The sequence below is a fragment of the Harpia harpyja genome, chromosome 15 (genome assembly GCF_026419915.1).
Source record: "Harpia harpyja isolate bHarHar1 chromosome 15, bHarHar1 primary haplotype, whole genome shotgun sequence".
Classification (NCBI taxonomy): Eukaryota; Metazoa; Chordata; class Aves; order Accipitriformes; family Accipitridae; genus Harpia; species Harpia harpyja.
In genome coordinates this window covers 21280162-21293133 of record NC_068954.1, presented here as the reverse complement: position 1 = coordinate 21293133, position 12972 = coordinate 21280162, and the positions used below count along the sequence as shown (strand labels likewise).

Genomic DNA, 12972 nt, shown 5'->3' with positions numbered 1-12972 from the left:
GGCAAATTTTGTCTGTAACATAGGATCTCTGAATTATTAGGCAATATAACAAAATGGTATTTTGGAATTGGCCTCAGAAGACTGTTGTAATATCATCTGCCTTCATGGCAGGGAATAAAAGGATTTTTTGTTTAAGGTTAAGGTTCCTTAATGCCCATTGGTATGCTCTTGGGATTGCTAATTGCCCTTATACATCTTCCTCATTTTACTTTTTGGCGTATATAAAATATAAAGCTATATTTGTTTGTACTAAAGCTAAGTTTAGCCCATTAATAGTTTGCAGTGAAAAATATTAGAATTTTGTTGTTACAGTAGTTTTCCTTTCAAGTTGGATTCAATGCTAGCCATTGACAGAAAAATGGTTTTATCAGCAGAAGATTCTAGTGAGCAGTATGTTCTGAAAACCTATTTTTTGCTGAGGTCATCTAAAAGAAGAAGGTGAAGGAGGAAAGCCAGTATCAAACACCTATCCTCAAAACAGATTCAGCTCTGTAACATTTTTCGTGTTCAATAGTTTCTGATTTCTTTAGAGTTAAAACATTTAATTTGAAAAAAAAAAAAATTAAAAGTTTTAGCAATTCATGTCCTGTGTTTTCAGTGTACTTTATTACTGACTTTAAAATCTCCAGGTTAAGCTAATTCTGTTTAAAAAAAATCTCATAAGATGGTCATAATTCCAGAAATAATAATATACTTGCTGATCATTCGAGAATAGAGCGAAGAATGGGGTGAGAGAACTGCCCATAAGGGACACTCACACTGAAAATTAATGGAGAGAGAGAGATGGGAAATCACAAAGATAAACAGGTACAGAGAGATAAAGTGGAAGATAAGAAAAATGACAACAATAATGGAACAGAGAAAATCATGTTTTGTTACAACACAATACGAGATATGACACTAAAAATAGGAAGTGTATATATGGTTAGAAGTGTCCATCACTTCAGGGGTTTTTTGCAGTGGAATCTGACTTGGTTACCTTTTTCCAGATGGGATTCTGCTATCCATGTGTAATTATTCTTCTTAATTTCCCTGGCAAGTTCTACTTAAAACTTCTAAGAAAATCTATCTACTCCCAGTCTGTGATTCTTTGCTCCTTATGATGTTTATCCTTTTCTATGAATTCAGTTCCCGTATCATTGTTGCTCTCATAGCAATGGGAATTAGAAAATCAAAGCCCAGGTTTCTCTTAGGAAGAAGATCCAGAAACTGAGATGGGTTGCATAGAATATGAAGGATAATTCTCATGAGACAAGTCAATATCTGAGAATTAAACTGTAAATCTAAATCCTGTTTTCATTCAGAATATCTTTGTTTACAACAAATACTTCCTTAATAGGTTACTGTTATTTCAACTTAGTGGTATTTTGAACAAATGTGCTAAAATATATAAGCAAATTAAATATATTCCTGTATGCACCTTTGCAAATCACAGGATGGTTGAGGTTGGGAGAGACCTCTGGAGGTCATCTGGCCCAACCCCCGTGCTCAAGCAGGGCCACTAAGCCAGTTGTCCAGGACCATGTCCAGATGGCTTTTGAATATCTCCAAGGGTGGAGACTCCACAACCTCTCTGGGCAACCTGTGCCAGTGCTTGGTCACCCTCACAGTAAAAAAGTGTAGTAAAAAACCAGTCCCAGCTCTCTCAGCCTCTCCCCACATGAAAGGTGCTCCAGATCCTTCTTCTCTGTGGCTCTTCACTGGACTTGCTCCAGTAAGACCACATCTTTCTTGTACTGGTTCTTGAACTGGACTCAGCACTGCAGGCGGGCCTCACCAGTGCTGAGTAGAGGGGAAGGATCACCTCACTCCACCTACTGACAACACTCCTCCTTATGCAGACCAGGATGCTGTTTATGAGAGCACATTGTTGACTGATGGCCAGCAAGTTGTCCACCAGGACCCCTAGATCCTTCTCAATGTCCTTTTGATAGTAGTAGTGGTACTCATGTATACCCCAAATACGAGGGAGTCTACAGTACACTTTGTAAATTGGTCTTTTCCAGGAACATGTGCAGTTGTTAGGAGTTAAGTGCCTTTCTCTTCCTCAAAGCAAAAGCTGTTTCTTTTCCGGTAAATAATATCAATTTATTTAACAATAGTTTCTAAGAAATTATGAAAAACACAAGAGTGGTATTTTCAGTGAAATAAAGCCAGAGATTAATGTCACAAGCTAGCATGGAATTTGGCTGAACTATTGACACAAACATTTCTATCACCATAAAAAAGTGATAAATCATCTCAAATTCTGCATAACTTTTTCCAGTTGCGTCTTCAAATAGCATAGTGTCCTCTGGAAGTATACTTTTGCTTACATTTGTGGTAAGGCATTAGTTTAACAATGAATTCATGTCTTGAGCAAAACTTACTGACTCGGAAAACATCACTTTTTGCAGCAGCAGTTATTTTATGGGTTTCTTATCCAAGTATTCAGCCAACCGAATCCTGTATAGTTTTTTGGAATCTGATGCAGCTACATATCATGATATGGTAAAAGGTTTAATACCCAGTTTGATTTTATAGTGGTGTAAGATCAGAACTTACAGTGTTTAGATACAGTTTTTTCCTCTTTTTCTTGGCAATATTATGTCACGTAATGTCTCTTGATTTTATAGATACACTTGTTTGTCCTCTACTTGCCTCTCTACATTTAGCTTCTGTCTGTGTAGCTTCATAGTATTGCAGTAATCTTGGGGAAGTAAAAAAATAAATAAGAGCTATAAAACTATTTTGATTTATATGCCAGTGGGGAAGAGAAGGGAAGCAGAAAGTGAAATTAGGCAATTCCTAATTAAAATACAAAGTCCAGATTTTTGCTCTCAGCTTTACTATCACCACAGAGCGGCAAGAAATGACATTTAATTAATTGTGTTCATTTCTTTAAAGGATTTAATTTTTTTGGTATGCTCCCCCTGATTTTCCCATCCTAATAACTACACATTTTTTATATGGAAAAAAAAAAAAATTTCACTTTTGAACATAGGAGAGCCAACTTCTTGCTATAAATAGTGGTTTCCCAAATTTTTTCATATTGGCTATTCTAAGAGCAGCAGCAAAAGTAATTGTCTTTTGACCAATGTACCCATTTGCTCTCTATCCCCACCTCTTGCACACATCAGCTTTCCAGCTAGGATCCCTGCTCATGACTTTACCTACCATTCCAGCGTTACAAGAGAAACACAGCCTTACCTTGTCCACAGGACCCTACCTGTTGCAGTGGATAGAACAGAAAAAGACTGCGTTTGTTAGTACTTCTTTTATGGAACAAAATTGGAAGAAATTTACAGTTCCTAGCATGTACATTGTCCTAGACAATTCTTGGTATCAATTGCCTGCATGTGTTGCCATATGCCAAACTGTAAGGACAACTATGTCCAGATTGATCAGTTCTTGCTCAAATGCTTGGATGAATGGTAGAGTCTTTCCTGGTGACACTTATGGTGCCCACGCACTCTTACAGTTATGTTGTTCTTCATACAGTCCAAGCTGAAGAGAAAACAGTTCTGACTTCCCAGGCCAAACCAGTTTTATCTTGTGTTAACTTTGCAGATAACTTTGTTGTTAACTTTGAGAAGTCTCTTGTATCCTATAAACCAATTTCTCCAGGCTTTTCTTTTTATTTCATCTAGTTTCTTAACTATTCCTTCAGATTGTCTTTATGCAGTGAAATACTTATGCATATATTTAAAGTTAAGCTTATGAATTGAGAGGTCCCTGAAGTCAGTGCAGCTCACTGTGTGCTTTAAGCAGCGTGGTTTTGTGCATCACTAATAATGACAGAGGACATAGTACCTGGTATGTTTCTTGTGTGATTGAGGAATTCAACAAAAATTGAGGGAAAATATGTATCGTGATCAATCTTGAAAAATATAAGGACATCAATTTATTTACAGACTCAAATCTGCATAGGGTTGTGCATCAATTAATGTGGTAAGTCAGAATTTCCTGAGAATCTGTTCAGTAAATTTACCATTTCACAAACCTGCAAATTTTGGAAAATTTAACACAGCCCTTTTTCAGCCCTAATGTGTAGAAAAAAGAAACAAGGCAAAGCTAGAAAGAATTACTGGTTCTTCTCCCTTCTTACTGAGTGCAAAATAATTTTTAATAATTCATAGCTCTGAATTTTTTTTTTTTAATTACTAGAGTGATAGGTCATTTGCTTTTGCAAAAGTTTTTCAAGTCTAATATTCTCAAAAATAAGATTTTTTTTTTTTAATGGTTATTTTCATATTATTTCTTCAACATAAGCCCCTTTGGATTTCCCTGATGCTTTCCTCCTACTTCAGTATCACTTGTGAATTTAATCAATGTACAGCATTTAATCAATACTAAACCTTTTTAAAGATAATTAAGATGTAGAATAAAGGTGATGTAGCACTAATTGTTGTAGCACACACTTCATTTTCTTTTACAGCCTGGTACATTTCTGCTTATCACTACTTTGTGCTTATTTTCTTTTCCAAGTCTTGTTTTTGGCCATGTTCAATTCACTGCTACTAAATATTACTTCAAGTAAAGCTTCAAGAGTTATACTGGATTCTAAAAAAGTTATACGTACTGTTTCTCTGAATTAGGTTATATGCTTCTTGGTATCCCAAAGCTCTTTCTCAAGTGTTTGTTTTTAATGCTGGTTCATTTTACACATAGTGACTGATAATTGCAGAGCAGCCTTTCATGGACACCTTTGTATATGAGGGTGTTACCAGTGGGAGAAAAAGTTCCACATAGCATGGAACATTTTACTTAACGTTTTCGTCATGTCGAGAATATATGACTTAATAATGTCTACGACAGAAGATGTCTTGTCTTCAGATTTAAAATATGCCTTAGAGATACAAGATGCCTTTTTGTTTCTTTCCAAGCAGTTTTTCCAGTCACTTTATTTCTAATATACTTGTAAAATATATGGTAACTTCTGCATCATAGTAACATGTCCTCTACAATTTGATTTGTGAAAAATATTTTTGTTAGAAATCATTGATTTTAAATTATAGACAATTGGCTAAAACCAAAGTGTTTCATCACAGACTTGCAAGCATAGTTTGCCAGTATACCATCACTGGCCATGATGGCAGCAGTCATGGTGTCTACATTATTGGGTTACTTTGCAGCATAATGCACTTTTGGAGCTAATGCCCTCATTGCCCCCGTTTTCTGTGCTTTGTTTCGGTTCATAGAGCATTTGGTATTGACCACATAATGCTCCTTCCCTCATTATACTTATCTGGACAGCTTTGATTGTGTGTAGAGACTCTGCAAGCAGGATATAATGGCTTTGTGCTCTTAAACTATAAAATTTATTGGCTAACACACACAGTAGGTAGCTCGGGATATGGCAGTACTCATCACCCCTGTGGAATGACCAATGAGTCTTTGCTGACCTGGCAGTCAACAGTCACGTGGGAGAAGTTCAGGCTCCATTGCTCCCTGGAAGGGATTTGTCTTCAGTGCTGCTGAGTTACCATCCTCCAGCTACCTGGTTTTCTTCCTTGAGATTTTATACCTTTTCATGTCAGTGCTTTTCCTCTTCAAACTTTGAGCTGTTAACTAGGCCTATCTCTGTCTCAAGAGTTTTACCTGTGTCTGGAATTTTACCTCTCCTATTTTGCATGGACACTAGTCTACATATTTTATTACAACTTTTGTTGGAACTAAGCAGTTTTCTCGGAAGACTTAGACAGGATTACGCAACTGTGCTGTTGTGTCATTATGCAGCAGATCATGGATAGCTGAACAACCAGGACGATGGTGATACCTACCTGCCTGCAAATCTTCAGGACGCACTCTTCCATCAGGATCTCATCTTTCACCCAAACATTTTCTGGCTCAGTATGCTTTCCTTTCTTACCAGCCCTACATTTTTCTGCTTTCACCTCTTACGGAAATTCTTTCCAAACTCATCTCTCACATCCCCACCCCTCTTTCTTTTATTGTGCTTCTTTTTCAATATTGCATTTCCAGCTGATCTTCCCAATGGCGACAGTTGCCTTGGCCTACCAGAAGAGCCAACAAGTCAGGGCCTCAGGAAAACAACACTGCCTGCTGCCCACGTGTGCCATCCTCATCACATCTGTGGCCTGCAGATCAACTGACTGGTACTTGTTGAAGTATAAACAAACACATCTGCCTCGCTGCAGTGAGTTGGCGTGTGAGTCCTACTGCGACCCTCACACAGACAAAGTAATATCCCAGGATTGGCTTATTAGAGGTGTCCTCCTGAAGCAGGTTGACAATCCCCTCTCCCTGTGTTACACCTCATTCAGTTGATGTCCAGGCTTTGCATTGATTCAAGTTGCAGGGACCATTGTATTACTTGTAAGCAAGGTCTGCTTTTGTGTATTGTGGCATGTTGTAGCTATTACTGGCAGCAGGAGTGCATCACTGTGTGACACTGGTGTGCCTTAGGATGGGCTGCTTAGGGGCCCACAAAACAAAGTTTTGTGCACTAGCTTTCCTTTAGCAGCTTCACATCACCTGGGAGCATTCAGGCTGGGAGACCAGTCTAACTGATCTAAATTAAAATCCCTGAAACCCATACAGCGTGGGCGTAAGGAGCCTCAGCACCAACTGCTTTGGTTCCTGATCTATCTCTGTTCTACCTCATCACTTGCTAATACAGACATACTCAAAATTTCTGCACTCAGTTCTGAGTCACACACAGTGGGCAAGGCACGCGCCCTTTGACTTTATCCTTTTATACTTTACCACAGCTGGAATTTCAAACACACCCTCTTCCTTCTGTCTCCAATTCAAGTATGCTCCCACTTGCCTAAAGCAGCCCAATGGCCCTAACATAAGCATTCAATTAAAAACGATTCACGTGTTTTTCACTGTTGGTATATGTATTACTAACATCTTGAACAGAAGTTTAGTATTGAGATGCCCAAGCTAATGTTCAGTGCCTCTAGCAATTATGTACTCAATATAGGCTACTTCGCACTGCTTCGTGATGTTTTTGAACTGCTTTAATTCAGTTGCATTTCTGTGCATAGATGTCTCTTTTCTATACCAGCTATTACAAATTGTGTGCATATTTTTAAATACAAAGCGGGATAAGAAGTGGGGTAAAGACCTTCAATACAACCTGTATCGTGGAATTTAAAATAAATGGTGAAATCTTTCCTAAGTACCGATAAAAGTATGACTAACGAACTGTTACATTTTATCTGCCAAAGGAGTGATGAAAAATCTATTAGAAAGATAAATTTAAGATAACAAAAAGCTATTTTGTACCAAAGGTACATTTGTTGTGGCAACAGCTATATTGCAGAAACGGTGAGAATACTCTATGCAGTTTTTTTCTTTCTTTTTTACCTCTTTTTCCATCTCTCAAAATACTGTCTTTGTTAACATTTATTACATTCTTCAAAGCCTCAAGCTGTGACCCTACAAGATCATATATAAGACTAATTGCCTTATTTAATCATATCAGTCTTTACAGGATCAGAGCCTTTCTTTCAATTAAGTAATACATTCCAAGAGATAAACATCCTCAAATTTGACTAAAAAGTAAAAAATGTAAAAGTTAAAGAGTACACATAAAAAATGTCATTGTTTGTGTCTGTGCAGAATTGTTTGCAGTTTCATTACGTTATTCCCATTAACTCTGTAAGGCAGGAAACATGCAAATTACAGACTGGAAGAATGTATTTTGTTATTCTGAGGAACAAAGCTAACTCAAACTTCATGTTAAAGAGTTGTATTAAATTCTAGGCACAACCTCTTTAATTATAGCAGTCCCTGTAAATTTGTTCAGGGGGAAAGGAATTGCTAAGTAGTTTCAGAAATTCCTATTTCCCTTTTGTGGAAGAATAATGAAAAGTGTGAATCACACTTTCGACATAATTTAATGAAATCCTTTGTTAGTGAGAAATGACATTTGTATTCCATATTAAATAAGTTCTTTGTGCGTGGAAAGTAACTCTCTTAATTTGTTTAAAATTGCTAGGAATCTGTTACCTTTATAGGATGAATACTGATTGCTATGCTATTGGTATTTTCACAACCCAATCACTTTCAAATGAAGGTTACAAACAGCATGCTAAACCTATTGCTGGAAGAGAATATAGCATTACTTTTCAGTACTACTTTCAATTAAAATGTGCTCCTTCTGTAATCCCACAGCTGACCAAACAGGAATGTTATTTATAGGAGATGCAATACTACAGGTCAGTAAACATTCACTTTTTCCACAGACATTTGTTTCATACTTGCCTTTATGTTTATTTCATTAACTTATTTACACATTGCAAATCATTTTCTCCCTATCGTATCTGTTTTTAGGTTAATGGTATAAATGTAGAAAGTGCTACCCATGAAGAAGTGGTAAGTCATTCCCCTTTGATTTTTTAATAGTGTACAGAATATCCTGTGTCCATACTGTTCTGTCTCTAGCCTTGCTTCATACGAGTTTACTCTTTTTTACTATAAAGACACAGTGCTATAGTCAGGTTTGTCATATATGTGATTATTAAAAGCTTAATTTTGGCTGTTAGCATTTGTCATAGTTTCTGCACTCTTACTGTGACTCTTCTTCATAGTAAGATATATTCACTTGTGGCACAAATGTACTACTCCAAAGTTGAGTCTCCATCATTGTTATAGTTTTTACATCCCTTAGATAAAATAAATATTTCAAAGCACAAAACAAGGCAAAAATGCAAAATCCTGGTTGGTTACCTCTGTTCTGTTCAGCAGAGTGCAACTGCTCTTCCCAGAATAGGAACTGTATCAGTTTTATCACATGATCCTTTCTTTTTTTTTCCCTGTAAACTGTAGACTGGGCTGCTTGCCATGAAAATTCAATAGAATGCAAAGAAAAAATTAAAAGGCCTTTACTATTTAAGAAGGAATGGTGAAAATATGAAAAACTTACATTATCTTTTTTATGATGCTACTGTAGGTATTGAAATGTCCTTTGGGTCACCACAATTAGCCTTTCAGAGGTTGCAAATAAATTGAATAGTTTTTTATACATATAAATGTATATGTATATATAACATATATATGTATGCATAATGTATATATAACATATATATGTGTGTGCACAGATATAGTCTTTATGGACTATGCCTTTGGTATAGTGCCTGATCCATTGGGATTGCAGGTGCTCCTAAAGGGTTCACCTGCTGTGGTAGTACATTTAAATGGTAATAAAATTCTTACCACCTTAGCATTGCAGGAACAGGGCTTGAATTAGTTTAATAAAGAATCTGATTTAACCTACTGTAAAAACAGCACTTAAAAATTAGAATACGTGGGGTGAACGTCACGATCCTGCTCAGGTATTTAAAAACTCTGATTCCCATCGCCTTCAGTGCAATTGAAAGGGACTCAACTTTTTGCAAGTCTTACCCCTGCATGCACTGAAAAACAGAAAATCTAATTAATGTTTTGCTACCTATTTCTAAATGTGCACTTGTGTGAGAACATGGGGATTCCTGATGGGAAATGTATAAAGGAACTCGGTTATTTTATTTGGTGAAATAATGTAAGAATTTCAGTTGCGCCCTATTTATATTTATGTATCATATACATTATTGTTGTGGGCTGTGGTGCACTGGACAGTGCTCCTGTTTCATGTTGAGAATTCTCAAGTGTTACGGAAGCGTAGATAGTAACAATAGCATACAAAGTTAAAGTGTTTCTAAATGAATGCTGGGACAAGAATGGGAGGAACTGAGAAACCAGTGGTGTTACATGTTTTCCAATTTCATCTTATTTTGTAAGTCGTTTTAAGATGCTATTTATCAGGTTTTGTGGAAGTTTCTTTATTAGGAGCCAAGAAATGTGCTTAAACATTGGCTCTTTTTGATGGTATCCATAGGACTAAGATGCACTTCCTGTCTTCAAGCCTGAGTGCACATATCGGACACATCCTAATTCCTAGTTGGTACTCCCAGAGGTTGTAAGGCTGTAGGTAATAAATAATCATAATAAAGAAGACTTGTATCTAATGACCATACCCATATCAAGAAAGAGAAGAATACAGAAAACATACAAAGATCTCAACTTCAGGCTGGGAGTTGATTAAGGCATACATTTCTGTATCTTGGTTTTCATGGGAAAGCCAGTGTGTGTGGATTGCTGTGACACACTGAAAAGGCCCCTTGCCCAGGATTGTACAGCACAGTGTGGAATGCAGTCACAGATTCTGCATAGCTTTTGAATCTGGTGATGTTCAGTTTAGAGGAATCTTGAGATTGAAGAATGGAATTATGGTGACTAGTTCTAGCACAATATACTGACTCTCACTGGTGCATTCATTTTCATGGTAATGTTCAAGAAACAGACCAAGGTCTCCCAGTGAGTTTTTTATTGCTTAAAAGGAAAATTATTAAAATGTTTTTTACATTGCTTTATAGAATTAAGATGGTAAGGACTTCTCTTGCGAAAAAAAACAAAATAGGGAACTACTTTCTTCTTCTAAAGAATGCTGCTTCTGTAGCATTTTCAGTGCTTAGATGCTTGCAGCCAAACCTCAAATAAAAAAGCATGACTCAATAGTTACTCTATATTACCTATCAGAGTTTAGACAAGAGGTAAGCCAGAAGTTGCTGGCTGAATTTCCAGAATATTTTTACCATCACATGTTCTCCAGTGGGCCTAAGATGAATATCTTAGACCAATATTCTGGCAGCATTTCTTGCACTTCCCCCTCCACTTCATACTCTACCCCAGCTGGAGAATCACTTCCACAGCAACACTCAGACTAATGCATTGAAAAGCACAGAAGATGGAAGATGGCTGGGAACCTGTCAATTTTGGAAGCCACTGAAACAAATCACCAGGTCTTGAGCAGGTGTATCCAAATGGCTCCTAGCAATAACATGTTTCATAGCATCTGTTCCCTGTGCTGCCTACTCTCACCTGAACCACTGATACCTCAGCCCCATCCTTCTTCTGTACTTTACTTGCAACCGTTCTGTACCATATAGCCTTGATAGGCCATTGCCTCTGCTGCACTGTTGAATGCTGATTTGGTAATAAATGGCCTAAGGTTTAGCAGCTTCAAGGCTTTTTCTAAGGATTCTTACCTAGCCTTATAATTATGAAAATTTTATTGGATTTCATTTGAAAATGTAGTGGATACCTGCCATTCTCATGGACTTAAAGAAAAGCAGCAGTCAATGATATGCTTATTTTTTTTCTCTTTTACTCTTCCAGTTATTTCATGCAGTTTTGAAATACAGTTTACCACAATGTTTGGTCTAACCTGAAACAAAATAATTTATTGAATAGTGGTTAGTTTTTAACTGGTTTATTTAATTTATCAGGTTGACTGTATGCAGATAAAGCCAGTTCACATTCACTCTGTGGGCAGTGTTTTTCCGGTCTGCAGTGCAAGGCAGTATAGATAAAAATTGTTATCCCCTGTTGCCTGTTTATTGGCATTTATCAGTTGGTTCATTGACAACTGTATCTCAGAATAGCATCTGTAGCAACCATAAATGACGTGGGCTTTGACAGTCTTATCAGCAAGGCAGAAATTACATGGGCAAAGGAACTAAACACGCTTGGAGGTGATCTCTCTAGGTCAAGATAAAGTGCAGCCGCATGATCTTGCAGTCCCTTTCTCAGTGTTGATTAATACCATCAGGCTGAATCTCTAGAATAATTACAGACAATCTCAGTAAAGCACAGAGTCAGGTCTACTGTGCATTGGTGAACTGCCCTACTGGTGCTTGTATTGTTATTGCACATACAAAACTCTAAACTTCCTGAAAGTTATTCCCCACAAAACAGTAATTTACATCCCTTAAGGATTGTTTTTTAGTACCAAGAAGCACTCCAAAACTGTCAATGTAACACAGCTATGCTGCAGTGGTGAGGAATGACAGAGAAATGCATAATGCTGCTCTTTTCCCTGTACATGGGAATTCAGTAGAAGAATTAAACAAAACTTCCTGGAACAACCGTAGGCCATATGGCTGAAGGAAGCTCCAGAAGGAAGAGAGATCACAATGGGCCAGGAGATGGATCTCCAAAGAGACTGTTCTACTACCACAGCATGCTATCATAATCAGAGTGGGGTTAGATAAATGGGTCAGGTGGTAGAGGAAGGGGCTGATTCTATGACATTTGAGATGAGGCAGGCTACTGCCAAAGTCCCTGAGAGAATGGAAGATGTTTTATTTCTCATTTTTATCAAAATTATGTCATTGCATTTTTATGAAATAATCGTTGAGATTTCTCATCCAAAATAAAAGTCTCCTTATTATGGTTTTGCAATTGAAAAGAAATGCTTCAAAAAGAAGGGTTCATTTAATATCCCTAAGCTTTCAGCTTGTAGGAATCAGTTGTTTGTCAGTAGCTGCTATTTGTAGGTGGAACAGGTCAATGATGATGTGCTTGTCTGCTACCTGTCAGGAGGTTAATATTTCTCATCTCATTTTTGTTGGATTACAGATGCCCAGAGTGTGTGCACTTGCACACAAACATGGCACATAAACATCTAAAGTAAAACTTATATTGAATTTGAGAATAAGTCTGAGCAATCCATTTAATTTTAAGAAAAAGGAATACTTCAGCTTACATTCTTGAGGGTCCATGGATCTCTATGCCCTTTTGTTTGATGAAAGTGGATGTGTTTAAACTTCTGGTATGGCACAGATCCAGAACTGAAATAATGTTTGGTTGAAAAAAGGGCTTTTTTCATATATAAGGTTTTTAACATATGCAAAATAGAAAATCCCACCCCTAAGTTCCATTTAGGGTTCAGAGACCACATAAACCATCAGCTTTGAGTTTTACATACAATACGGTAGGTTTGGGCACCTAGAAACACCACTGAAGAAAGTAGTGTTACAATCTATTAAGCTATTAATATAGTAGCTTAGTGATTAAGGGTATTTGTCCAGAAAGTAGGAGGTTAAGGATGGAGGACTCATGTAACTTTTAGAAAATCATACCTGCATCTTCTACCTCTGTAAAGAGGGCCCTATTTTCTAAGTGTGTCAGTCAGGTTAG

The 12972-nt window shown here is 37.1% G+C and overlaps 1 protein-coding gene across 1 annotated transcript in view; it reads left to right on the top strand.

Annotated features, from left to right (window-relative positions):
• The window catches only part of SNTG2 (syntrophin gamma 2), a 193879-nt gene that overhangs the window by 52831 nt on the left and 128076 nt on the right, over positions 1-12972 (top strand). Inside the window, exons 5-6 of the mRNA XM_052809394.1 lie at positions 8128-8171; positions 8287-8328. Coding sequence (XP_052665354.1) covers positions 8128-8171; positions 8287-8328 — 86 coding nt within the window. The remainder of the gene's footprint in view (positions 1-8127; positions 8172-8286; positions 8329-12972) is intronic.